We start from the raw sequence: 27326 nt of genomic DNA, 5'->3' as shown, positions 1-27326 counted from the left end.
CCTTGGCCACACAGAGTGTTTTCCAGACTGCTCTCAGAACACAGCCCTGCAGGCTGTTCTCAAGAATATATATGTACTGCCTGCCTGCCTGCATGTCTGTTGACTGAAAACCCAGAGGGTCCTTTAGCATCTGGAGGGAAAAAACAACTCACCATCTTGCTTAATTTAACCACTGTATGCCAAACACATTTCACCCCGTTTATGGTCCCCCTCGTCCCATCCCATAGAATTCAAATCCCAAGGATCATCTTCCGGCGAGTGCTTCTGTAAAGACACCACCGTCCAGAGCTGGAGGGGACACCAGTGCAGCTGCCCCTAGAGCCCAGGACAACCTCGGCTCCGCCTGGGCTTCCTCCTTCCTCCTGGGCCAGCAAGAGCCAGAAGCCCACACCCTGCCCTCCACCAGCTGAGCCCGCCAGGCTCTTCAGGGCAAAAGGGAGGATGCTACGGCACTCCAAATCTCGGCAACTAGAGGGGAGGCCGGGATGGCTTCCAGGAGGTGAGAGTTTGCGCGCCGTGACTCCCAAGTCAAAATCCTCCCGACCGCCAGCCTCCCCAGGACCGGGTTTCCTCTCTCATGCACACCAAGCAGCTGGTCACCCCCAGGAGACAGGTTTTGTGGCCAGCAGACCCCAGAGCTGCCTAGGGGGTCTCTGAGCATGTCTCCTACCCTGGCTTCGCTTTATTTTACTGAGTGAGGGTATCAATGGCATCTTAGGCCAGGTGTTACGAGATTAAATAAAATAACAGAGCATCTGGCTCAGGGTTGGGGCCCAGTGTATTGAATGAATGAAGTCCTGATGGACAGAAAAGTGGGCGATCTCGAGGGGCTTCCTGAAGGAGTGATGTACCCATGGGGTCACGTGGTGATGTGCCCTGGGACCCGGAACAGCAGCCCTGGGTACCTGGCCCCTCGACTTTTCTGAGCAAACCCTTCATTGGCCTGGGCCTTGGTTTTCCCTACAGGGAAGCAGGGGTTGCTGCATCCTCGTGGGGCCTGTTTGCTGGACTGAGGAACAGACAGGCAAGGTGACCATGCCTCGCCAGGTGTGGATCCCCTGGGGCCACCGCAACAAGAGCCGTCTGTCCCCCTGCGTCCCATCCCCGTGACCTCTGTCCTCTCCATCCTTCCGTGGGAGAGGTGGCCCCTTTCCTGCATCCTGCACCTGACTGTCCCTCTTCCTGGGGCCCAGCTCCCCCTTGGGACCTTCAGACCCGGTGAACTGTTGGCACGCAGGCTGGGCCGGGAAGACTGAGGGCCATTGTTCCCTCGGCTGACCCAGAACTGCTGGCCGCCTCGGCTCCCAGGGCTCCGCCCCTTGTTCTGGTCAGGCTCCACTGTCGGGGAGGGGTGACCCCAGAAGCAGTCACCTCTAGCCACCAGGGTGCCACCTGGTAGGCCAGCCATACCCCCAAGGCCTCGCTGGGCTCTGGAACTGGACATAGGCCACCAGGGGTGCAGTCTCCTTCCTGCCTTTCTAAGCAAACAGCAGTCATCTTGGCCGGGGGGCGGCAGCAGGTGGAGGGGCCCAGGAGTGGGGCAGGGTCCCAACCGGGGCCTGGATGGACGGGGCGGGGCTGGGGCTGCGGGGAGGGCACTGAGGAACAGGGCTCAGGGCAAGGGGGAGGGAGGCTAGTTGCCGAGCAACAGGCTTGAGATGAGGTTCCCAGAGGGCAGCGGGGCCGCAGTGACTCCCGGACTTGTGCACCTTCCTGGGGAGAGGTTCCAAGGCTCTTATCAGGTTCTCAGAGGGGTTCCTGACCCCACGAAAGGCAGAGAAGAACTAACCCAGAGGAAGGCTGAGCCCCTAAGGTTGGCGGGCACATGTAGGATAGGACCATCGGGGGATGGTCCATCTTTATTATCCATCTCAGGTTACTGTATTTTGCCCAGGGGTCCTTCCACTCCTCCCCACTTCCATCCACTGAAGGGGAGAATGTATTTTAAAGTTCTCTCCCAGGACTCAGGAGGCTGCGGCTACTGTTCTGATTTTGCCTCCAACTTGCCACTGTTTCACTTTGGCAATGCCCCGGCCTGTCGGGGCCTCAGTCTCCCGTTTGTAAGCGGGGAGGGGCTCATGGCTCTGCGTGGTGATCACGGAGGGGACCTGTGCAGAGGGCGGGTTTGGGGAGCCCCGCGGGAGGGAGGGCCCCACTCACCATCCACGGGGGTGCAGGGCTCGTACACCAGCCGGTAGCCCTCCAGGACACCATTGGGGAACTGCGGAGCCTCCCAGGACACGTTCACTGAGGTGGTGGTCAGCTCACTGAACTTGACCGAGCTGGGAGCACTGGGGGCTGGGGGGAGAGAGCAGAGGGGCTTTGTTTCCTCCTTCCTGGAGGTTCAAAGCCCTGGGTTTGGTTCCAAGGAACCAGCAGGGGCGTTTGGGCCCGGGAAGAAGCAGAAAGCAGGGCTTCATGCCAGAGAGGGTGGGAGGGTTCACTAGAGGTCACTGGACCCCCTTCCCTCCCCCGCTGAGGTCATTAGCATTCTTTCCAACATCAGAGTCCAAGTACTGGGAGAAAAGGGAACTTTCTTTTCCCTAAAGTTGGAGAACGCAGGCTTCCTCCTGCTAAGTGGCCCTGAGCCCTGGCTAAGAGCGCAGGACACGCCTGGACTGTACCCCCGGGGTCACTGCGGGGCCGGGCGATGCCCTGGTTTCCCTGGTGGAGGAGGTTGGGGGCTGCCTGGGCCTCAGAGCATCAGGTGGGCCCTAAACAACCTGCCAGAACTGCCATGGGCATGGCCTTGCTCTCGTCCCTGGGGCCCCAGGGATTATTGCCGAGAGAGACCACACTGTCTGAAGCAGCCAGAGCCAGGAACGGTCAACGCTCCGGAAGAGAAGCTTTCTTGGCCCGAGAATCCCGGAGTGAACCCAGAAACATCGGTGGGGGGGGGAGGGCAAGAGGTCAGAGGAGAGGGACAGAGAGGAAGGGAAGGCAACATCAACCGTGCAGCATCCCGAGCTGGCTCCAGGGGGACGACCGGGCTATTATTGTCCGGAGCTGCCCGCCCACGGAGCCGGAGCTAATCTGGGCCGGCTTCCGCTCCAGCCCTGGGAGGCAGCGTCAGGGAGCCGTCTTTGAAGGACAGAGGCCAGCTCTGGAGGCCCTTCCTGCCTCCCCTCTGGTAGAGGGACATGAGACAGAACACTTTGTCCTGCTGGCGGAAGTGTCCAGGCTCCCAGGGGCTCACATCCGGCCAATGACACTGACAGAGAGCGGTCGGGATGGACAGGCAGACAGGCAGGCAGGCAGACAGACCGACTGACCCTCGGGAACCAGAGCTCGTCCCCAAAGAGGACAATACTTAGGAACCGACTCCACGGGGTCTGACTCTGTCTTTAAGAGAAAGGTAATCGACAGAATGGGAAACGGCAGGTTGGAAAAGATGTTTCAAGCCAAAAGGCCTGTATTCAAATCCACGAGGAGAAAACTCGATGGCAGGCAAAGAAGGGGACGGGTGCCATGAAGACAGCCCAGGACATGCTCAGATATCCTCCAGTCTCTGCTCCCCCATGGACCAGCTGGGGGAACTTAGGGGAGAAGCATCACTTCCCAGGCCACCCTTGCTCATCGTGAAACCGGGTAACTCCTGCCCTGCCCGTGCTCAGGGCTTCCGGAAAGATCAAGTGTACTGTTGCCAGAGAAGTGGCTTTGGATACTATCCAGAGGGCTGGCTCTGCACGCGTGGGCTGCAGGATTCTTAGCACTGCCCACTCCTCTGCCCCGCCCTGCCGTCCAGCCTCCTAATTGGCCTCCCTGCTTCCCTCCTCTCCCCTCCATCAGCCCGTCCCTGGTACAGCAGCCAGAGCAATCTTTTTTTTTTTTTTTTTGCGGTACGTGGGCCTCTCACTGTTGTGGCCTCTCCCGTTGCGGAGCACAGGCTCTGGACGCGCAGGCTCAGCGGCCATGGCTCACACGCCTAGCTGCTCCGCGGCATGTGGGATCTTCCCAGACCGGGGCACGAACCCACGTCCCCCGCGTCGGCAGGCAGACTCTCAACCACTGCGCCACCAGGGAAGCCCCAGAGTGGTCTTTTATAAACACAAACAGATCCTGTTGCCCAAATGCTTATCCCCACCAATGGCTCCCTGTCACGCTTAGAATTAATCCTAAACTTCCTTCCAAGGCCCCCAGACCCTCTACCACCTGACTCTTACGTTCTTTCAAGCCACCTGGCCTTCTCTCTGTTCTCTAATCCCCTCCAGCCTCCAGGCCTTTGCACCTGCTGGCCCCTCTGCCCGGAACACCCCTCTTCCAGAACTTCCCGCGGCTGGCCTCTTCTCACTGAAATCTCAGCTCAGATGTCAGCCACTCAGTGAGCCCTCCGCAGGCAAACCCATCCGAAGCCATCTGTCCACCCCCTGCCTCAGTCCTTGGATCACTCACACCCACTGCTACCTGAGGTTAATTCATCTAGATGCTTGTTTACGATCCGACGCCCTCCCTAGGAGGGGGCCCTTGTTGGTTTCATTCACTGTCGTGTTCCCAGCATATGGCACAGTGCGGGCCCATAGAGAACGCTCAGTAAATACTGGTGGAGGAAACAAAGCCAAGGAGATATGAGAAAGTCAGATGGGAACAGACAAGGGAGCAGAAGGGGGCTGGCTGGGCATGGACTGGCCATCGGCAAGGCGGGCTACTGGGGGAAGATGGGGGGAGGAAGGGCGAGATCTGGAGGCCTCTCCAAGGCTTTCTGGGGACAGTGCTCCTCTTCTGAGCACTCACATCTAGGCCCCTCTGGGTGGGCGGCGCTCTCCCACTCTGGAGGGCATCCCACGGGGCCCGGCGACCCAGCCCAGATCGCTCAGCTGCCTCCACTCCCCCACGATCCCGGACGCCAGGTGCCCCACGCCCTCCCTGCCATCTGTCCCTCCACTCTCTCCCCCACCTGCTTGCTGGGTCTGGCCCCGGGCCGGGGTGCTCCGAGGCCCGTCCCCCGCGGCGTTGAAGGCTGCCACGCTGACCATGTAGGCAGTGTAGCCGGTCAGGTTCTTGAGCTTGACGCTGTTCTCGGCCAGGAAAAGCGTCTTCACCCGCTCCGTGAGGTTCCGTCGCTGGGCCTCCCAGAAATAAATCTGTGGGCACAGAGGATCTGGAGTGAGGGAGACAGTCACCCGGCTTCCCCCTTTGCCCCCACCTGATCCCAGGGTCTCAGACACACCTTCTTTCGTACCATCCACACACCTGTATGGGAGGTGTGAGTCGCCCAAGAAGTAGTATAGGTGGATTTAAGAGCTGTTTTAGAAACCCTTCCAGAGTGTTCCTTTTCACAGCTAATCCTTCAGCCTCTGCTAGACTGTAAACCCCATGAGGGCACAGACCCCATGCGTCTGTTCAGTGCAGTGCCTGCAGGATTTAGCACAGCACGGGCATGGTTGGCCCTCAGAATGTTGTCACTGCAGGAATAACTCAATTCTGTTCTGCAGGGACCCTGAGTGCGGTGTAGGTAGACTGCTGGCGTGGAGTCTACCTCAAACCCAGCCGAGAGTCGAGAGTCGGGTTTGAGGACCAGCCCATCGGCATCACCTAGGAGCTGCTTAGGGATGCAGCGTCAGCCCACCCTGGACCTGTGGCATCAGCATATGCAGGCTGACAAGGCCCCCAGGGACACATATGACAGCTGGCACAGCTCACTGTAGAGGCAGGCAGGCCTGGGCTGAGCCCAGCGCACTACTGACTTGCCCAGGTGACTTCGCTGAGCCGCAGTTGTGTCGTCCATAGAGTGGGGGTCACGGACACCCACTTCCCAAAACCAAGGTGAGGTGCAGAGGTCGTAAAAAGAAGGAAGACACGGCAATTCTGCAGAAAGTTTTAGTCCAGGAGCGCAGCAAGTGTCCACAGTACTTCCAATAATAGGTGAACCCCTGCACAACATGGGTTTGAACTGCCCGGGTCCACTTCTATGCGGATTTTTCTCAATAGACAGGTGCAGTACAACAGGATCTGTGGTTGGTTGAATCTGTAGATGCGGAACTGCGGATACAGAGAGCCGCCTGGGACTTGAGCATCCGCAGATTTTGGTAGTATCCACAGTGGGCTCTGGAACTGATCCCCCGCGGATTCCGAGGGACAACTCTACTTCATATTCACTGGGGGTTAACACACACTCGTCGTCAGCGAAGCAGCAGATCCTTCACTATTTTTATTTTATTTTTTGACTGTGTCATTCTTTATTATTATTTTGGATATCTACACAAAATTTTACTTTTTTAAAAAATGTTTTATCTTTTTTAACACCTTTATGGGAGTATAATTGCTTTACACTGGTGTGTTAGTTTCTGCTGTATAGCAAAGTGAATCAGCTATATGTGTACATATATCCCCATATCCCCTCCCTCTTGTGTCTCCCTCCCATCCTCCCTATCCCATCCCTCTCGGTGGTCACAAAGCACACAGAGCTGATCTCCCTGTGCTATGTGGCTGCTTCCCTCTAGCTATCTATTTTACATTTGGTAGTGTACATATGTCCATGCCTGTCTCTCACTTCGTCCCAGCTTACCCTTCCCCCTCCCTGTGTCCTCAAGTCCATTCTCTACTTCTGCGTCTTTATTCCTGTCCTGCCCCTAGGTTCTTCAGAAGCATTTTCTCTTTTTTTTTTTAGATACCATATATATATGTGTTAGCATATGGTATTTGTTTTTCTCTTTCTGACTTACTTCACTCTGTATGACAGACTCTAGGTCCACCGACCTCACTACAAATAACTCAGTTTCGTTTCTGTTTATGGCTGAGTAATAGTCCATTGGATATATGTGCCACATCTTCTTTATCCATTCATCCGATGATGGACACTTAGGTTGCTTCCATGTCCTGGCTATTGTAAATAGTGCTGCAATGAACATTGCTTCACTACTTTTAGAACTCAGAATCGAGGCGTTGGGAAAGCTGCAAGTACCTGGCCCGCAGAGGATTAGAGAGCATTTGGCGCCACCTGCTGGCCAAAGGGGTTTCGGCATGCTATTGGCTTCTCAATTTCTCAATTTGCCTGGAGAAAGCTCATAAAAGTGAGAAAGAGCTGATAAAAGTGTCCTCACCTGGCCTGTGTGAACGGCAGTTAAGATGACTCGGTACCATAAAATCCTTGCTTTTCTCTAACCCCTCCCTTTCTCTTTCAGTCTTCTGATACAGGTAGATAGTCACACATGAAGTCATTCATTCATTCACTGTTTGGAATGAATGAGTGAACCTACTTGGAGTAGATTCAAGAGAGATGGGGCAGAGGCAGCGGGCAGACATTTTTGGGGAGGATTTCTGCTGCAAAGGGACCAACCAGAAAAATGGCTGAAGCAAACGTGAGGTTAGGAAGAGGCATTTGAAAGATGCAACATATTTCAGCATGAGAAAAGTGATAATGCAGGACAGGGGGCTCCAGTGGCTGGCGTCACGTCCTTGGGAAGGGGAGCAGGGGGGTCCAGGACCCAGGGCCACCACACATACATAAACGGGCACCCTCAGGGCTTCCCTGGTGGTGCAGTGGTTGAGAGTCCGCCTGCCGATGTAGGGGACACGGGTTCGTGCCCCGGTCTGGGAAGATCACCCATGCCGCGGAGCGGCTGGGCCCATGAGCCATGGCCGCTGAGCCTGCGTGTCCGGAGCCTGTGCTCCGCAATGGGAGAGGCCACAGCAGTGAGAGGCACGCGTACCGCAATAAATAAATAAATAAATAAATAAATAAATAAATAAATAAATAAATAAATAAATAAATAAATAAATAAATAAATAAAACAAAAAAAAACGGGCACCCTCAGCAGGCAGGTCTTACCTGTGTGTACCGAATTCAGCAGACCTTTGTTGGATGAGGATTAAGTGACATTTGTGCAAATAGCACAAGGGGCTGAGCCTTGACCCCAACCCCAAGGGCACACGGCCGAGTTGCCGTGCAGGCTGATGGGTAGCCAGGTGTCTGCTAGAAAACACGCTCCCTCGAGGGCCCACGTCCTTGGCTCCCTTGCATCTCAAGCACCTAGAATCATGCCTAGCACACCTGCTGGTGCTCAATAAATATCCGCTAATGGATAAACAATTTCCTTAGACGGGAACAGGTGTAGGAGTGAATCGTCATCACCACCTTCTCCTATTCTCAATTCCCTGCCCCTTCGGGCTTCACCACAGGCAACAGGCCAAACTTCAGCCTCGGTTAAGTCAGGTTCATGCCCACATGTCACATTGCTGGCTGTCGCTGGAGGAAAGCCACACTTTCAGCTCACGAGCACAGCCTTGAGCGGCCCGGCCACCGTGATACACTGGCCTGGTCCACTCCCTGCAGTCTCCGGCATCACGGGTCCACACAACCCTTCCCCATTTTCCCTTGCTCCCCATCCTCACTCCTGGCTCGGGACCCTTCACTGAGCTCTGGAAGCCATCACACAAGACTCCACAAGCTCCCTGCCCCAGCTGGACCACCTCCTGCCCTGTGTCCCCATCCTCCGCCTCCCTCCTGTGACCAGGGCTGAACTGCCGGCTCCCTACTAAGGCGGGCCCCACATGACTGAACTAAATCCCAGCCCCCTCACCCCCTCCAGAGCATCACCCCCCTCACAGCTTCCTCTCTTCCCTGACTCACCGAATTCCTCCTCTTTCCAGAATCATTTCTATCAGCACACAAACGAGTTATTCCTCCCATCTTAAAACCTCCTCCGTTGACTGTCTTTTTCCAGTCTCTACCCCATTGTGTGACTTCCTTTTAAAGCAAAACTCCTCAGAAGGGATATTGGTACTGGCTGCCTCTCCTCATTCTCTCATGAACCCACTCCAAGTAGGCATTCCCTGCCCCCAGCTCTTATCAGAGTCACCTGTGAACTTGGCCTGTTGAATGCAATAATCCAGGGCTCTGGAGACTCCCTCTGTAAAGGGCCAGGTAAGAAATATTTTAGGCTTTGCAGGCCACATGGTCTCTGTTGCAGCTCTTCAACTCTGCCTGTGACTTGAAAGTAGCCAAAGGCTATCCGTAAACAAATGGGTGCGGCTGCATGCCAATAAAACTTTATTTACAAAAACAAGTGGGGGGCCGGATTAGGCTCATGGGCTGTCTGCTCATCCCTGAATAACTGCTTCCTAGATTTCATCTTGTTTGAGCTCTCAGTAGTAGTTGGCACATCTGCTTCCTCCCTCCTTCTGGAAGCACGTTCTTCATGTGGGCTCTGAGACTTCCATCACTTGTTTTGGTCCCGGGGCTCAGTTTTCAGACTTCTGGTGTTTTCTATCTAATCTCCGGGCTTTCAGGACCATCTATATGCTGAGGATCCCACCGTTCACACCTCCATCCTGAACCTTCTCCTTTGGCCTCCACACCTGTGTGTCCAGCTCCTTTGGGTGTCTCCCCTTGGAAGTCCAACAGACGTCTCAGACACCAGCTCTCCCTCCGAGCCTCCCCCTCCCACCGTCTCCCCTTTTCCTGCGCTGTAACTGGAAGCTCCGTCATCCAACTGCTTGGAAATCCTTGTTGCTTCTCCTTCTCTCACATTCCACATTCAGTCCATCAGCAAATTCTATCAGCTCTGCCCCCTTCAAATGGAACCAAGAGCACATGCTTCTTACCTGCTCCTGCGCGGTCTAAACCACCATCACCTGGATGATACTGCCTCTTCATGTTTTGCATTTTCCCCATTTCAGACTACTCTCAACGCAGCAGCCAGCACAAGCCTTTAAAAACCCGAGTCACCCATGTCCCTCTTCTGTCCCCAGGTCCCCGTGGCTGCCATCTCATTCAGCCAAAGCCCTTGAGGACTCCAAGTGATGCGCCCCATCACACTGGGACACATGGGGCTCTTTGCTGGGCTTTGTACACGCCAAACACCCACGGATCCCAGGGCCTTTGCTCGTCTTCCCCCTCCTCTGGAACACTCTTCTCCCAAATCCACGTGGTTCACGCCCTGTTCGCCTTCATCTTTGGTCACGTGGCAGCTTCTCATTAAGCGCTCTCCCAACGACGACCCTATTTAAAGTGCCATACCTTCTTCTTAACCCATTTCATTTACCACCACCTGGAGGTGCCCTTTGCTTTGTGCATCACTGGCTTCCTCCCCTACAGTTTAAGCTCACGTTGTCTCTGCTTTAATCTCAGCACCGAGGACACTGCTAGGTACAAAGTAACTACTCGATAAACACACATCCCTGAAAGGCCGGATGCATGGACGTGCCTGTCCCTGCACACGTCACAGCTCATTCTGGTGCAACCATTGGCTGGTGGTGTGAATGTGTGGTTAATGTTAAGGTCAGTGAACGCGGATGTTAATGCAGGTCTGGGAGGTGGCAATTCTGTTTCCTTTGTCAATGTCCATGGTTGGTTATGATGTTTCCCTGAGCACGTGGACGTCTGCTGTGTGATGTGTGGTGTCTGGGCACCCACAGATTTCCTGGGACCGTACATTAACTGGAGACTTCCACACCTCCCCAGTCTGGTGGCTGCCAAACTGTTGCAGGCCCTGCCCGGCTCCTTCTTCTTCCCCAGGGAGGCATATGTTAGTGGCGCAATATTTAGTTCTCCCAGCTGGCGCTGCGCAGAAGCGTCATCTATCTTCAGAGCATCCTTGGCGAGACGCCTTTCTTCCTCTCTCCCGCCTCCTTCACCCCACACAGAACCAGACTCCTATACCAGATTCTGTCTGAAATGGGGTCTCCACAAGCTGTGGGACTGGGCAAGGCCCTTACCTTTGTGGAAACTCAGTTTCTGCCTGTGGGACAAGGGCTGAGCCGAGGAAGCCGGGAAGCTCCTGGTTGCTCCCACCCTTCCCGCCTTGCCACTGCACTAGGCTACTCTCTGGAATAACAAACAACCACTAGGAATCAGAGCGGCGCTGGACAGCGGCACAGGAGGTAGGCCTCAGACATGACTGCGGGCTGAGTGTCCAAACGAGCAGCATGTGATTATTATTATTATTACTATTATTGCCATCTCCTCCAGTGGTTGTGTGCTCAGCGCTTCCTCCCCACCTTTCACAGGGTGACGGCGAGCAGACCTGGAATCTGACTCTCTGCTATCTGCTTTTTTGTGACCTTGTTGAACCACTAACCTGGGTCTCAGTTTCCTCATCTGTACAATGGGCACAATATTATAACCTACCAGCTTTAGCTTTACTGGGCTTTCAGGAGGATTAAGGAGCTCTAAAGAGCTTTGCGAATTTTGGAGATAAATTGAATCCTGTCATAACACAAGATGTTGCCTGAAATCTAGAAATAACTTTAAACAGAAATTTCTAACACCTGGCCGGTGGTCCTTTGCTAATTGGCCATTCGATTTGCATCAATATGGTAACTAGGGTTGCCCAAATAACCACTTTGAGGGGTCTCACGTTGGCATCGGGAGCTGGTGGGCTGGGTGGGGGCAGGGGGGGTGTACCGCCCAGGGATGATACAAGCTGGGGGGTGGCCTGAATTTCTAGCATCTGAGCGCCGCCTGCCCCAAGGACGCCGGGGGTGGGGGCGAAATTGGCGGAGTTTTGCTCCAGCTGCAGGTGTTTCAGGTGATTGGGTGCAAACAGCCAAGGGATCAGGTGTAGACCCGGGACCTCACCACTGCTGGGTCACTCCCAACCACCACCCGGCCCTGTGTCCCTCTGGACCTTGTTCTCTGCTGGAGCGCCTGTACCTTGTAGCCCTGGATGTCTCCGTTCTGGCTCTCCAGCGGGGGTGGGTCCCACGTCACATCCAGCTGCGTGGCCGTGGCGCCGTGGACGGCCACGTTGCGGGGCACTGCCGTGGGCACTGGAGGGTGAGAGGGGTGGTGAGTGCATGAGGGGACCTCAGGGAGGAGGAAGAGGAGGTGGGCTGGGGGTGGGGTGTGGGGGCTGGGGGTGGGGTGTGGCCCCCCCCCAGCTCCAGTCTCTCCTCCCGCTGGGCTTCCGGTTTGGGGGGGTGGGGAGGGTGTGCTGGGGCTGGAGGGGCAGCGGCGCTCACCTGCCTCCCCGACGAAGACCTCCTGGGGAGGGCTGGAGGGCCCCTCGCCCGCAGTGTTGTACACACTCATGCGTATTTCGTAGCGCCGGTGCTTGTTCAGGTCTGGGGGTGAGAGTGGGGGAGGGGAGAGGCACACAGAGGTCACTGGCCCTGCAGTGGACGGGGGTGGCTGCAGGGGGCGCTCTGATGATGCACCCCTGCGACTCTGGACCCCTGAGTGCAGGTTCAGGAAAGAACAGGTAAGAGGTGGGGCAGCTGACACTGGGGAGACGGATGCTCTGACTCATCCTTGGGAATCCGGACACAGGGAGACACTGGGTGGCGTCCTGGCCAAGTGTGACCACCTTGGGCATTTTTGAGACCGAAAGGGGCACTGTTAACATTTATGCTGGGTCAACAGGTGTGAACCAAAACTGTCCCGGACGCGCCAGGTCACAGGTCACTCCTTCCCTACCTGTCCTGGACATACTGGTCACTTCAGATGCTTCAAGTTCCCAGCTTCCCCCCTCCACCCTCAAGTTTTCATCAACCAGCTCTTAACGCGGGGGGCAGGGCCCAGCCCTAAAGAGAAAAGGCTCATTGGATGCGATTCTGGGGCTAAGAAACTCTATGTTTTTGCTCAGTTGGGGGTGCTTGGGGGGAGATGCTTAGATGGAAGCTGGGAGAGGGGAGCAGCTGCAGGAAAACAGGCCCCGACACCCTGGGTGGCAGTTGCCGTCCCTGCTGGGGGGTGGCTGATGCGTTCCCCCAGTCTCCTCTGCGTTCCCCTCCACAGCGCCCCCTCCCCAGGTGGAAGTCCTAAGCACCCCGATAGCCCTGGCCCTGCACCCGCGAGGGCTGCCGGTTCAGGAAGGACCCAGAGGGACAATTCAGTGAAACGCGTGCTATTAACAGGAGGCCCCCGGCCCACAGCTCCGGGCCTCGGGGAAAACCAAATGTCCTCTGGGACGTCAGGAAAGAGCTAGGGCTCGGGGCACCAGGTGGGGACATTTCCTGGTCCCTGAGGGAAGACGGGGACTCTGCTCACTCCAGGGTGGGCCTTGGCTTGAAAGACAGAGCTGAGCTGATGGGACAAGACAGAGCGGCAGCAACGTGGACGCCTGCCCGTCCAACCAGCGGGACCCCCGGCCCCTACCGCGCACGTCCTCTCGCCATCCCCCGCCCCCCAGGAGGACGAGACCTTAGCCATTTCCCTTTCTGTCCTGCACTGATGGACGGTGGCCTGGAGCAGACCTTCCCTGGCGACCCCCTGCTTTTCTGTGTATTTCAGGAAAGTCACGCGTGTGCAGGGGGTTCCCGTTCTTCAAGCAGCCTGACATGGGCACACCACTCAGCTGTGGTCAGGCGTCCTCGGAGGCCCCTCTCCCCTCCCCGTGGAAGGCGGGGCCCGTCGGGGAGCCGCCGTGCAGGGGGACTTACTGTCCAGCTCGTACTGCGTGAGGCTGGGCCGGCTCAGGTCCCGCACGGAGTACAAGGCTACGGGGTTGGGGTGGGGTGGAGGGGGCCGGAGGGAGACAGGAGACAGAGGAGGTTAGTACACCCCCCCCCGAGCCACACAGACCCCGATGAGGGGGGTGGGATGGGAACACGCATGCAGAAGGAAGGGACCTCCAGGTTCCTGAGTTAGGGGCCACGGTGGGAGCGGGGATGGGGGGGAGGTGGGAGGGGGGAAGAGGCAGCTCCCAGGACAGTGCCATCCCATCCTGGTGTGCACCTGCTGGAGGTCACAGGGCACGGGAGCCCCTGGGAGCCCAGCATCCCCAGATGGGGACAGCTCTGGTCCCTTGTCTAAGGCTGAGTTTCTGCCATGATAGAGTGGTGTCGTTAATTTCCTCATATGAACCAGAAACCATTTTACTACCAGGAAATATGACTGTATTATACACAGGCCTATAAAATCACAACGACCAGCACATGTCTGCCAGAAAATAAAAAAAAAAATAACACAAGCTGTTGGATCAGCTATTTCTGAGTTTTTCTATTAATTCTCCTTGGCTACGTGTTCAATCATCTTGTCTGTTAATACCCGCTAGAAGACAAGGGGCAGAGTGTTTACGAGAAGGACGGGAGGAAAAATCAAAACGCAGAGGATCTTAAACTGTTCCTCTCCTCCCAGTGTCTCTGGTTTGGTACCACCACCCACCTGGGGACCAAATCCTCCAGACCCCTCCCCCTCCCACCGGCCTCCCTCTCCCCAACTTGAATCAGTGCGCGTGTGTGCGTTGGGGCTCAGAGCACAACATCTCCCAAACGGGCCCTCGACTGCATCTCAAGCCGGCTGCCCTGGCACTGACCTCATGCTCTTGCCTTTGTCACTGTATTTGCCTCTAACTGGGGCACCTGCTTCTGGACCCCATCACCAGCCATGGTCCTCAAGACCCCAAAGTAACCATCCTAACCCAGAAGTACGACGTGTCATTCCTTTGCTTGTGTGTGACTCTCTGGGATTTCTACTTGGCTTCTTGAATTTTGTCCTTCCTGCTGCAGAGGCAGGCTGGATTCCGGGGAGCCCAGGGCAGAATGGTCATCTCCCTGAGGAACCAGAGGGGGCCAGATTGCTGCCCTTGGGACATGACCAGGCTTTGCTTTGGGTCCTTCCCACCTCAGGCCCTTTGCACATGCCAGGATCCACCCCCCCACCCCAACCTCCTCTGGACTGGTTGACCTGGAATCATCCATCAGTGTCGGCACCACAGCCATCCCCAGGGAAGCCTTTTCTGACACCTGCTTTAGGCTCTCCTGGAATATGTGCTTCACAGAGGCCATGCCAACGGTCTTAGATACCTATATCAGGGTTTTCTTCTCTAGTGCCTGGCTCCTCCCCAAGCCCGCAAGCTCTGTCTGAGAGGGCAGGGACCTTGTCTGTCTTGTTCACTGGTGTCCCCCCAGTGTCTGGGGCATAGAAGGTGCTCAATAAACACGCACTTGGGGATTGAATGGGACGGGATGAGAGGCAAACACAGGGGAGGGCGCCAGGGTTTCGGGTTAGTGTGATTCCAGGATGCTGAGAGCTTCACGCCCCCGCCCACCCCCGACTCCCTCCACTGTCACTCACAGGTGAGCTCCGCCCACTTGGCCCCCGGGTTGTTGATGCCACGCAGCGTGAAGCCCCTCAGACCCTCGTAGAGCAGCTCCCGGTACCGGATCCGGAAGCCCAGGAGGATGCCGTTGATCTTGTCTTCTGACGGTGGCTGCAGGGAAGGGAGTGGGGGTGGGGCCGGCCGGGCTGGACCATGGCTGAGCATCCCCTTCCACTCCGCCCCTGCCTCCCTCCCCATCCTGTGCCCTGCAGCCACAGAGCAGGGACTGTGTCTTAACCGGGAAAAGGAATCAAAGTGGCATTGAGCATTCTTAATTTACGAAGCATTTCCAGCGAGGTTACTCCATCCCTGTAGCGTTCCCTGTGAGGCAGGGAAGGGTGGGAATCGCCATGCCATCCCCACCGAACAGACAGGAAAGTGAGGCTCAGAGATGGTGAGGAACTTGCCCAAGGTCACACAGCATCATGGGGGCCCTGAGCATGACTCTGGACACAGAACCGTCTCAAAGAGTTGTTCCTTGTCTAGAAACTTCCTCACATGATCACCTGCCCTGGCCAGGATTTCCTGGAGTTGCCCGGGAATTAGGGACAGTCCTCGCCCTGCTTTTCAGCAAGAACAAGGGTGGTGTGTCTTCGTGCGCGGCTCCTCTCTGCCTTGATCGTTTTCCTCTTTGCTTTCTGCTCCCGTCCTCAGATGAGTTGGAGAACAGGCTTCTGGAGAAGGTGGAAACTACTTTATTTATTTACTTTTGGCTGTGTTGGGTCTTCATTGCTGCGTGCGGGCTTTCTCTAGCTGCAGCGAGCGGGGGCTACTCTTCGTTGTGGTGTGCGGGCTTCTCATTGCGGTGGCTTCTCTTTGTTGTGGAGCACAGGCTCTAGGCGTGTGGGCTTCAGTAATTGTGGCCCGCGGGCTCAGCAGTTGTGGCCCGCGGGCTCTAGAGTGCAGGCTCAGTAGTTGTGGCGCACGGGCTTAGTTGCTCCGCGGCATGTGGGATCTTCCCGGACCAGGGCTCCAACTCGTGTCCCCTGCATTGGCAGGCAGACTCCCAACCACTGCACCACCAGGGAAGTCCCAGAAACTACTTTGTTATGATGCCTTTTCTAAAAAACCTGCTGAAATGGTTCAGCCTTTTATTAGCTCCTTAACTGTATTCCTGGCTGCAGCTGGCCCCTCCCTGCCCCCTTCATCACGAGGGCCCCGATCTGCTCCAGCCTTGGTCAGCTCCCCACTGCACTAGGTCATTTTCACTTAAGGGACTGTCCTTCTCAGGTGGGGCCTTGAGCTGGGGGAGGGGGAGGGGGGGTCCCTCCTGTTTTCTCTTCAAGGGCTTTCCCTTCATGGGGGCTGCAGGTGGGCAAAGGTTGGCACATGCCCCTCTAATCCTGAGAAAAGGAGACAGGAGTTCAGGGCTTTGGGGCCTCTGTGGGTGACCCGCTGAGTCCCGGGACTGGGCTTCAGGGGCTGGGGAGGGTCCTAAAGGCACCCACGGGCAGCTGGGTCTCTGAGATTCGTCCCGGGTCTTCCTCAGGCCATGGAGGGACGGCAGTGCCCACCTGAGCAGGTGGCTGGGGGAGGAGAGGTGGGAGGCTGGTTCTTTGTACCTGGATGATGGGTTCCTGCTCATGGTGACAGGACCAAAGCCCGGCCTGGGTGCAGGTGAGGCAGGCACACCTGTGATTGGTCTCTGTCGGGAATCCCTTCACTCAGAGCAGGGCTGGGGTTCACGGAGACGCTGGAGGCCCTGACGGCCCCCAGCCCTTCTCTGTGCAAGGATTCTGCCGACGTAAGGGCACCGAACCTGGCCCTGCCACCTAGTAGCTGTGTGACCTGGGGCATTCTTGTCACCTCCCCGAGTCTGGGTCCTCATCCACAGAAGGGTGTAGGGTAGGACCTGATTATCTGGAGGTGGAATGAAGGGTGTGTATGTGCACGTGTACACACATCTGTGTGCGTGTGTGTGCGTGTCTATGCATGTGGGTGCCGTGTTCCAGCCCTGCGGGGGCTATTGTCTTTCTGGTCCCAGCACAGGGTGTGTCAGTCCTCGTGGGACACAGGCCCCTCCCCGCCTGCCCAGGCGTACCTGCCATCGGATCAGCACGGAGGTGGTGGTGTGCGGTGTCACTGAGACAATTGTGGGCGCTTCATCAGGGGCTGGGGGGAGAGGCGGACAGGTGAGCTCGGGGGGGTGGGGGTGGGACTTAGGACCCCTGGGAGCCACGGGACCAGATTCTTCAGACACTGGGCCCGCTTAAGCCCTTCCTCATGCCCACTGCCCCAAGCTCTGTACAACAAAGAGCCAGTGTAAAGTGGGAGAGGGGCCGGGACCTTGACCCCAGCCCAAACCCAAGGGCCCAGAGCCCCTCCTCTCCGCACCCAGTGCCACAGGCCTCCCCACTCCCACTGTGGTTTTCTGTGGTCGGCCACGAGCTTCGAGGACAGAGAAGAAACACACGAGGATGCCAGGCTGGGTGTGGGTGCTGAGCCCATGGCAAAGGCCCCTCTGGCCCAAACCTCCTTGGGGCTCTGCCTTGGGAGCCAGACCAAGGGCCCAGCATGCCCAATGCCCCATCCATCTTTGGAGGCTCCTCCCCCAGAAGAGAATGGCCAGTGCCCAGCAAGTACCCAGGGGACCAAGAGAAAGAGACCCCCGTGGAGGGCACTGACCGGCCTGCAGGGTGGTCAGTGGTTCTGACTCCTTGCTGAAATCGCTGTCCCCAATGTCATTGGTGGCCTTCACTCGGAACTTGTAGGACGTGAAGGGCTTGAGCCTGTGTAGGGGAATTGGGTTTGATGAACGGAGGTGTCCCCTAACGGCCCTGCCCCGCCGTCTCTGCTCCCCATCTCCCCAGGGCAGCCCCAGCAGCTGTGGGTCCATCACTCAGACAGGAACGTGGAGGCTCAGAAGGATGGGCTGCTACGCAGGCAACAAGCTCAGGCCAGGCCCTGGGGTGCCCTAGACCAGGCCAGCTCAGGGTGTGGCCTCACTTTGGCTGCTGCTAGATGCCAAAGGTTCCCAAGTGGAAACGTCCACATATGCCCTATCTCAGAGGGGCCTGTAGGTAGGAAAGCTCCAGTAACTTCCCCTCAGAGCTGACACCTCCCCCAAGAACTGCCAGCCCTCTCTTGCATTTAGTAAATTCAGGAAGGGCTGAGGGTCTCAGGAGTTAACCAGCACTTCATCTCTATAAGCCTCATTTCCTCTCCAGGCAAACAGCTTCCCTTCTGATTTATTGAGGGTGGGAGGGGGAGTGAGGAGAAAAGTATTGCTCAAAACTCTCAGTCTCATCAACTGGAATGTTAAAAATACATCCCGGGCTTCCCTGGTGGCGCAGTGGTTGGGAGTCCGCCTGCTGATGCAGGGGACACAGGTTCGTTCCCCGGTCCGGGAAGATCCCACATGCCGCGGAACGGCTGGGCCCATGAGCCATGGCCACTGAGCCTGCGCGTCCGGAGCTTGTGCTCCGCAACGGGAGAGTCCACAAAGTGAGAGGCCCGCGTACCGCAAAAAAAACAAAAAACAAACAAAAAAAACATCCCACTAGGAATTAAATTGAAGGCAGAATTTTGGAGCGAAGCTCCACTCCCCTATTAAGGATGGAGAGGGAGACTCTGCCTGGCTGGAGGAATCCAGCTAATGAAGGATGGCGAGCCTTTCACGGAGGGGGCTTCTAGGCTCCAGAAATAGATAATGAGAGGCAGCCCTAACAAGGCTGCAGAGAGGGTGGGGAGGGAGGTTAGGACAGAGCTGGAGGGCATGAGCGTGGATGCGGAGAGGTCCCGGGGGATGCGGGCTGTGGAAGCGATCTGGGGGTGGGCGGGCTCCCGGTGTTCCCAGGGGCCCCTCCGATGCTGACGCTGTCTCTGGGCCGGGAGGGGTGGAGCGGAGATGCTGGCGGACAGACGGGGGCCTCACCTGTCCACAACGAAGGCGGAGGCGTTGTGGCTCACAGAGGCTGAGTGCAGGGCCCACCTGCCGCTGGGCAGCTCGCGGGTCTGGATGGTGTAGTAGCGCACGGGTGACAGCCCGTCGCTCCCGGGCTCCCAGGACAGCAGCACGCTGCGTGCCTTCACGTTCTCCTGCTGCACCACGGGCTTGCTGGGGGGCTGCGGGCGGTCTGGAGCGGGTGGATTGGGGAGGAGCAGGTGAGGCCACGGCGGAGGTGGGGGTGCACTTTTTCGGCCCCCGGGAGGACTGATGCCCCCCACCCCATCCCACTTCTGCACACAGGTCCCGACAGTCAGCACAGTGGCTCCTGGCCAGCGACTCCTTGGCTACTCAAGGCCCAGGTGCCTGGGAATTTACACCCCGAGGGCAGCCCCAGCACAGGGCTGACAGTGAGGTGGTGTGAACGCCCCAGTTCCTTTGCCCTGGTCTGCACGGCGCTGAGATGGAACCTACGCTGTCCCCAGTGGGGTGGGGCTGAGCCCACATTTGCCTCGGTGGGGCTCGGCTTTGTCTCCTGCGAGGGCCTGGCCTCTTCTCACTTCCCCACGCCCCACGGTGGGGATTCTTGGTCTCAGCACTCTGGCACTTGGGTGGATGAGTCTTTATTGGGGGACCTATCTTGTGCGTTGCAGGATGTGTAGCGGCACCCCGGCCTCTACCCTCTAGATGCCAGGGGCACTTCCTTTCCACCTGTGACACCCAGACTCTGCCCAGTATCCCGGGGTGGAAGCAAGGGCACCCTGGCCGAGAACCACTGTCCTTCTGGTTTTTCCTGGGAACACTGTCTAATAAATCACGCTCACAGGGATCTGGGGCTCAGGCCTGCTTTGGGGGAACCCAACTCTGGGCGAGAAGCCGGCTCAGGGAGGCAGGGCGACGGCAGCCAGGGCTCCAGGCCGCCGTCCCATCCTCCACCCAACTGGACACAGTCTCCTCTTGAGGAGGAGGGGAGAGAGGAAGGAAGCTGGTCTCACCAGCCCGCCCTTTAGAAAATCTGGGCAGGGCAGGACCCTGGGGAGGGGAACTCCCAGATCAGCTCTGGAAGTCTGCTGGAGCCCTTGCTGACCTTGGCCTCAGAGATCTGAGCCCACTTTCCATTCTGGACCAGGGCAAGAGACTCACAACTAGCCCACCCCCAGCCGTGCACGAGGAGATGGTGTGAGCTCCCAGGCCTCCCCAGTCCCAGTGGGCAGTCACCTCTCTTCTCTGTGGTCACCACCAAGGCCTCGGCAGCCTCTCCCCAGCCCTTGCGGGTCTGGGCCGTGATGCGGAACAGGTAGACGGACTCTGGCTTGAGGCCGGTGGCTGTGAACTGGCGGGCGCTGGGCGCGAGCACCTCCACCGTGGCAGTGCTGGCCGTGGTGGCGTTGAGCCTGTGTGTGATCTGGTAGGCTGCGGGGAAGGAAGGAGACAGGCCGTGCTGGGAGGTGGGGCAAAAGCTCCTCCGGAGCCCCGAGCAAGGCTCATTCACTGCTGTGTCTGCCCTTGGGCCACCTTAGCTGTGGTTGGTCTGCTTGAAGCCCTCTGGGTCGCTCCTGCGTCCTCAGCTGTCACCTGGGGGGTGGGACTGTGGGGGGCACGAGTAGGTGCTCCATGCAGTGTCTGCAACCCCCAGCCCAGCCCCCCGACGAGGCAACTGAGGCTCAGAGAGGCCAGGCCACCTGCCAGGAATTGACCAAGCTGGAATTCCAGCCCAGGTCTTTCTAAGCCCAAACGCTTTCCCCCCACCCCCCAACCCCCCAGCTCCATCGACTCTGTCTCCAGAGGCGCAGCTTTCACAGGGGGTGGGCGCTGCATGATGCCAGGACTGAGAGCCCTGGACTGGGCACAGGTGGTCCGATCCCCCATTCTACAGGTGAGTGGCTGAGGCCACGGAGGGAAGCCGACTTGCTCAAGTTCACACAGCTGCTCATTTCAAGCCTGTGAGTCTTCTCGTGTGCGTGCGTTTGTGTGTGTGTGTGTGTGTCTGTGTGTGTGTGTTAGTAGGAACCGTGACTACGAAATGATGCTTCTGACCTGTAGCATTCCTCCTGGGTGCCTTAGGCCTCGTTTCCCACCTGTGGGCGCGGCTGGGCTGAGCCAACCAGTGCGCCCTCACCTGGCTACACCTAGGAACGGCGGCCGAGGCTCACCAGATGGCCAGTCCCCTGGGGACCTGGGTCACGTGGAGGCACAGAGCTGACCCATGGTCCCTAAGAGACCTGAGCCCCAACCTTGCCCTCCAGCTGATAATGTTACAGGCTGAGATTTCTAGTAGGAGAAATTAGACTCACAACCATTCTTGAGGACATGTGGACACTTGTCCTGGGCTTAGCCTCTCTCCTGCCAAGACTGAATCTGCCTCCTTTACACCTTATACCTCCTTCTTCCTGCAGCCAGGGCCCGGGAAGGGTACAGGCTTACCAAGAATGATGCCGTTGGGGGCAGCGGGGGGCTGCCAGATCAGCCGCACCGATGTGGTCCTCACCTCGGGGAACAGGATGCCCATGGGTGGTCCCGGGACTGGAGGGGACAGAGGAGAAGCAGGTGACACTGCAGCTGCTGCTCAGTCCCTAGACCAGCCCAGCTCCAGCAGAGCAGCACGGCGTGTGGCAGGGGAAGGGGTCACTCTGCTCGCTGAAATTTTTTTTTTTTTTTTTTGCGATATGTGGGCCTCTCACTGTTGTGGCCTCTCCCGTTGCGGAGCACAGGCTCCGGACGCGCAGGCTCAGCGGCCATGGCTCACGGGCCTAGCCGCTCTGCAGCATGTGGGATCTTCCCGGACCGGGGCACAAACCCGCGTCCCCTGCATCGGCAGGCGGACTCTCAACCACTGCGCCACCAGGGAAGCCCTCGCTGAACTTTTTTGAGGAGTGTGTGTCTGTGCCTGGCACCGTGTCCTCACACAGGACGTGAAGATGCTATTGGTGAGGTTTATGCATTATGTGACAGGAAATAGACGGGACCAAGGTGCCAGCTTTGGGGCAAATGAAAGTGCCAACCCCAAGCACACACCACTCCTCCTTCTAGACCTCACTCTGGAATCCTTGGATCTGGAGCTCCCTGCCCAAACAGCCCCAGGCATGCTTCCTGGTTCTACAGGGGCCCAGAACCACCCTCCTGAGGGTGTAGACTTGTCCCTGTGGACGGAGGGATGGCCAAGGGGCAGGCGTTTTGGGCAAATGGATGGAAACTGAATGGTATGGGCCAGAGGTGATGGGGGCGGTGGGGAGACAACAGGGTGGCAGAGTTGGGGGACGGCTGGGGGGGCAGCTCTTCCCAGGCTGCCTCGATCTAACACGGAATGCCAAGAAATCTGAGATTTCTAAACTTGAACTTGGCCTTCCAGGTCATTAGGAGGGTATATCTGTCAAGGCAGGAGGGTAGAACATATTTAACAGGTCATTAGCTTGATTTATCACTTTAGAACACAGAGACATATGGTGTTTGGGCTTCGTTTTGCACTCTCGTCCCGACCCCACGAGTGTTTTTGGTGAGCGGTATGCGGGGATGTGTGTGGGGAGGAGAAAGGGGGGCAAAGGACCTGTCAGCTCAGCCTCTGATGGGGAGCTTTGCTGCAGAGATGAATGCCTGGAGCCCGGCAGGCATCACTCGTTTGCTAACAGGACCCGTAGGCTTGTGTAAAGGAAAAAATCAAGCGTTTCGCTTGCACAGACCTGCACTCGGAGAGAGCCTGCCCCAGGTGAACAAGAAATCAAAGCGGGTACAAATTCTCTTTTCTGTTCACCTGTCCCAGAGAGACTGGATCAGATGCCAGTCTGCCCTTGCATTGTCATTTCTTCCTTAGGGATGCGCAGTTTGTAATTACCTTTCCTTGCAATGGGGTTGGTGGCCCTCAGTGACCTGCCTCCCCCACCAGAAGCCTGAGGCCACGGTTCCCTGAAGGGTAGAGACCCCAGAGGGGCAGGGCAGGGCTGGGCAGGGTAGGGGTGGAGGAAGCGCAGCTCCCAGCCTTCCCCAGGCTCCCAGGGACGTGAACGTACCGTCATCCAGGGTCCGCTCCAGGATGGCAGGATGGCTGGGGCTGCCGTCCCCAATGCGCGTGAAGGCCAGCACCTGCACCTCGTAGAGCACGTATTTGCCCAGGCCTGTGAGCTGGGCGCTGCGTGACGAGTTCCCTTCCACCAGCCAGAACCGGGGCTGGGAGTCCGAGTCCTTCTCCTTATACAGCACCTGTTGGAGCCCAGCACAGGGGTGAGGGCCTCCGGCCTGGGTCTGGTCCTGCCAGAACCTCTCCTATCTCCTCCCCAGGAGCCAGGTAGGTGAGGATGAGTGGGTGGACCTGGGGCTCCCTGGAGGGGCTTGGTTCCCAGGTTACACAAGCCTAGTGCTCGGGGAAGGAGGGGGACACAAAGATGCAGTCAGCCATGGAGCTGGAAGGTTCCTTAGAGAGCATCCAGCTGAGAAAACAGGCCCAGAGAGGGGGCGTGACTTGCTCAAGGTCACACAGCCAGTAGTGGCAGAGCTGGGATGTTAAGTTACGTCTCCTGACTTCAAGGCTGGGGCGGTAGGTGCAGCTTTGGGAAGAATTCTAGAAGATAATGGAAATTGAAGCTGGGCCCATCGGGGCTGAGAATGAGGCTTGGGGCACCCAGTGTGGCCTCTTGGGGGAGGTAGAGCTGCCCCAAGGACCCCCGGCCTTCATGGGAAGCTTCCCCACCCCCAAGGGAGGACTCCTTGGTTGTCATGGTGACCAGCGGATGCCGCCGGCAGATCCCCCGTGTCCACTGTAGAAGGCAGAGTCCTGGGCCCCAGGGGGTCGCGAGGACAGGGCGCCGGGACAGGGAAGTGGGTGCAGGGCTCCAGTCCCCTCCCGTGCTCGGATCTGGGACTCACCTTGTAGCCCAGCACCAGCCCGTTGCGGTCGGCCTCTGGGACTTCGCTCCAGCGAACCAGCATGCTGCTGGAGGTGGTGGCCAGCACAGACACGTTGGTGGGGCCCGAGGACGGCACTGGAGAAAGGAGCGGAGAGAAGCAGCTCAGGACCCAGAGTGGACCCCACAGTGGAGGGGGTGGGGTGGGGTCTGAGGAAGGAAACGGGGCACGGTCCCCAAATAGCAAATTATTCTGCGACGATGATGCCTTTGGCTCCAGAGTGTCGCAGATGCTGCTTCTGGCTTCAGATCAGCCTCCCCGTTATCCCCCCTCAGACTAACGTTAGGATGAGGCTGCATTTCCTGCCAGCGTAGCAGCGAGGGGTGGGGGAGGGGCTAGGGTGGGAAGGGAGCCATCATTTAAAGGGCGTTAGGAAAAAGCCACAGAGCTACACGCCACATGCGGCTGGATGAGGGCTGCCTGTAGGCCGGGAGCACATATTCTGTGGGTGTCCCCTTGCCAGGCCCCTATGAGCCGCTGCTGCTTCTGGAATGTTCTGAGAGCTCACCCAACCCGTACCCTCTCCCCACCCCCTCACCTCCATCTTGGGGTCTCACAGGCACTGCTGGGTGTCAGGGTTAAAAGTGGGGACACATGGGCTTCCCTGGTGGCGCAGTGGTTGAGAGTCCGCCTGCCGATGCAGGGGACAAGGGTTCGTGCCCCGGTCCGGGAGGATCCCACATGCCACAGAGCGGCTGGGCCCGTGAGCCATGGCCGCTGGGCCTGCGCATCCGGAGCCTGTGCTCCGCAATGGGAGAGGCCACAACCGTGAGAGGCCCGCGTACCGCAAAAAAAAAAAAAAAAAAAAAAAAAAAAAAAAGTGGGGACACAGAGGCGGGAAGCCCCTCCTGGGAACCTTTGGAAGCAGTGCTGGGAAGATCAGGTCCTGGAAGGCACGGCCACGCACACACACAGAGGGTGCTCTGCTAGACGCTGAGCACAAATAGGAAAATGAGCCCAGGACAATTTCGCACAACAGCTCCAGCCTTTGAACCCTTAGAAGGCCCTGAGGGCAGAGAGACAAAGGTGGGGGGGTATCCCCAGGCCCCAGGGAGGTGAAGCGGGTGGGGTAGCTGGCATGAGGGGGCAGTACCTGACTCCCGGGTCCTGCCCATCACCATCTGGCTCCAGGGCCCACTCCCGATGGCGTTGAAGGCCTGCACCTGGACGCGGTACTCCGTCCACTCCTCCAGGTCCTCGATGGTGTACTCCCGTTCCACGCGGTCTTGGACCACGTGGCTCAGCGTCTTGCCATGGCCGTCCGCCCGGCTGTACTTGATCTTGTAGCCCACCGACTCGGGGTTCCCGTTGTATTCCATTTCCGGGAGAGGCTGCAGGAGGGCAGGGGTAGGAAAAGCAGCTGTGAGGCCAGGCCCACCTAGCGTATGGAAGAACTGCCTGGCTCGTGCTGCCTCTTCCAGGCAGCCTTCGGGATTACCCAGCCCACTGTCCAGCCCGTCAGCCCCCATGGGAGGCGCTCTCACCCCTGGGTGGGGCTTAGTTGTGTAGCTCTGTGCTTCTGACGGCCCCACCATCTCCCTGTCTCTCTACCCCAGGCTCAGAGGAGAGGTGGCATTGTGCAGGTGACAAATTTATGACCCTGCCAGAGGAGTTGGCCCTGGTGAAGAGAGGCATAAAAGCTGTCTGTCCCACACTCAGCACCTTTGGCAGTGGCTGTCTCTGCCACTTAACTCCCTCGCTCAGCCTGCCAACATATACGTATTTAATTGTCTACAGCACGCCTGGTCTCAGGTTGTGTCTGCCCTTGGAGAAGCAAGCATGTGAAGGCAGCATCTCAGGCATGGGTGGAGCTCCAGTCACTGTCAGGAGGTCCTTCCATCCAGCACACCTCCGTCTCTCCCGCTGCAGTTTCAGCCTCCTTTTTGTTTGAGTCTCAGTGAAGAGAAAAAAGACAGCTTCATCTCCTGAGCCTATGATTAGGCTGGTGGGGCTGTGGTCACCGGCTCAAGGTCATCTGGATGAACTTGGGCAGTGCTGATAAGCAGTGGAGGTCTTTGTACACTGGGAGCAGCCTGGGATCTGAAGCAGGTGCGAGCTGAGGGCCCAGCCTTCACGTTCTCCTCTGAAGGTGACAGGGCTGAAGCTGGGGCATCCTCAGCCCTCACCTGCCCCCATTCTGCTTCCCCAGAGGCTCCAACGAGCCCATGATCCACAGGCTCTGCACATTCTGACCTACTTTCTCTGGTTGCTCGGCCTCTGCCTCACTGCCTACATCCCCCGGTCCCTCCTGCCAGCCCCCGCGCCTACAGACACTTAGTGAAGCAGACCAGAGACCATTAAGACAGCAATCAATGGGCCTGAGAGCTTGAGATGGGCCTTGAGCGCATGCTCTCCTACCTGCTAAGGAAAGGCAATGGGCTATGTGCCATTAGGTGGGACCGGAGGGGCCCGGGGCCCCGCACAGTGCAACCACTGCCTTTTATTCCCCCTCCAGCTCCCACCCTACGTACCAGACTTTATAGCCTTTTAGTCTTTGGGAACCTTAAAGTGAGACGCAGAAGGGGCACGGGGAGCAGCCTGGAGGGGAGCAGAGTTGAGGTGAGAAGCGGGGGGTCGGGGAGGGGCGAACGGGGCCTGACAGCAGCTCTGCCTGGTGCTGGTCCCAGCCGCCTGGGAGGGGCATCGTCATTCCTAACTAGCGCTCGTCTGGGCTGATGGCCATTAGCGCCTCCATCAGGCTGTCCAGGCAAGCGAAAGGCAGCAAAGACTTTCTGGTAAACCCCAGCCCACAGCTCGGGGCTTTGCAAGTTGAGTTTGGGGCAACTAGTAAGACATCTTTAGTGGAAGCAAAAAAGAGTTGCGTGGCCGGAGGGGCCTGGTGAAGCGGAGCCAGGCAGCTCCCCCTGAAGCTATCATTCCTGGATTCTCTAAGGAGCCGGGCTGTTTGGTGCTGGCCCCATGTCTGCTTGTCTAGGAATTCCTCTTGGGTTGCTGCTTTGTGGTGCCTGCGCCAGGAAACGCAGTTCCAGGCAATGTCCTGGGGGAGAAATGCTCTCTCCTGTTCCCCAGAAGATGGGCTGGCAGCGTGCTCAGGGGTTAGGGCGGTGGATTTTGGGGGCCAGACTCCCCGGGTTGGGATTCCGAGTCCTGCTGTTAACTAGGGGGTGTGGGGGGTCTTGGGCCAGTTATTCCACCTCTCTCTGTCTCAGTTTCCTCATCTGTAAAGTGGGGGCCAGGATCACTGTCACAGGCTCATGGAGAGGGTTCAAGGTCCAACTTTGACAGCACTCAGAACCCTGCCTGGCAGGAGGAGAAGCCCTCTGCACATATTACTAACTTGTGCAGGGTCACCGTGGTAATGACCCTTGACGTGGAACCCTGATCTGTGGGGACAGAGCCTAAGGTCTCCCTGACCTCCCCCCTCAACCTCAAAAGCAACCCCTCACTCTCTGACTTGGTGGGTGAGACAACTTACATCCGAATCCCAGAACCACCCCTGGGAGCTGTGTGACTGTGGGTGAATTCCTAACCTCTCGGAGCCTCAGTTTTCTTAGCTGTAAATTGGGATAGTACCATGTCCTTTGCAGGATTACTGGGAGGAT

The 27326-nt window shown here is 57.8% G+C and overlaps 1 protein-coding gene across 3 annotated transcripts in view; it reads right to left on the bottom strand.

The window, feature by feature from the left end:
- SDK2 (sidekick cell adhesion molecule 2) overlaps positions 1–27326 on the bottom strand; it is a 261648-nt gene that overhangs the window by 21450 nt on the left and 212872 nt on the right. For 2 of the 3 annotated variants that reach the window (XM_082604032.1, XM_082604030.1), the window contains 14 exons: positions 24857–25094; positions 23725–23840; positions 22872–23061; positions 21292–21390; positions 20086–20280; positions 18856–19057; positions 17607–17710; positions 17023–17093; positions 14957–15092; positions 13321–13377; positions 11902–12003; positions 11594–11709; positions 4895–5081; positions 2161–2298 (listed from right to left, as the gene is read on the bottom strand). In XM_082604032.1, coding sequence (XP_082460158.1) covers positions 2161–2298; positions 4895–5081; positions 11594–11709; positions 11902–12003; positions 13321–13377; positions 14957–15092; positions 17023–17093; positions 17607–17710; positions 18856–19057; positions 20086–20280; positions 21292–21390; positions 22872–23061; positions 23725–23840; positions 24857–25094 — 1951 coding nt within the window. The remainder of the gene's footprint in view (positions 1–2160; positions 2299–4894; positions 5082–11593; positions 11710–11901; positions 12004–13320; positions 13378–14956; positions 15093–17022; positions 17094–17606; positions 17711–18855; positions 19058–20085; positions 20281–21291; positions 21391–22871; positions 23062–23724; positions 23841–24856; positions 25095–27326) is intronic. The other variant, XM_082604031.1, reaches the window with a different exon arrangement.

Source organism: Mesoplodon mirus (genome assembly GCF_964341445.2).
Source record: "Mesoplodon mirus genome assembly, chromosome: 18".
NCBI lineage: Eukaryota > Metazoa > Chordata > Mammalia > Artiodactyla > Ziphiidae > Mesoplodon > Mesoplodon mirus.
The sequence above is the reverse complement of the archived record's forward strand: the minus strand, read 5'-3'. Positions and strand labels throughout refer to the sequence as shown.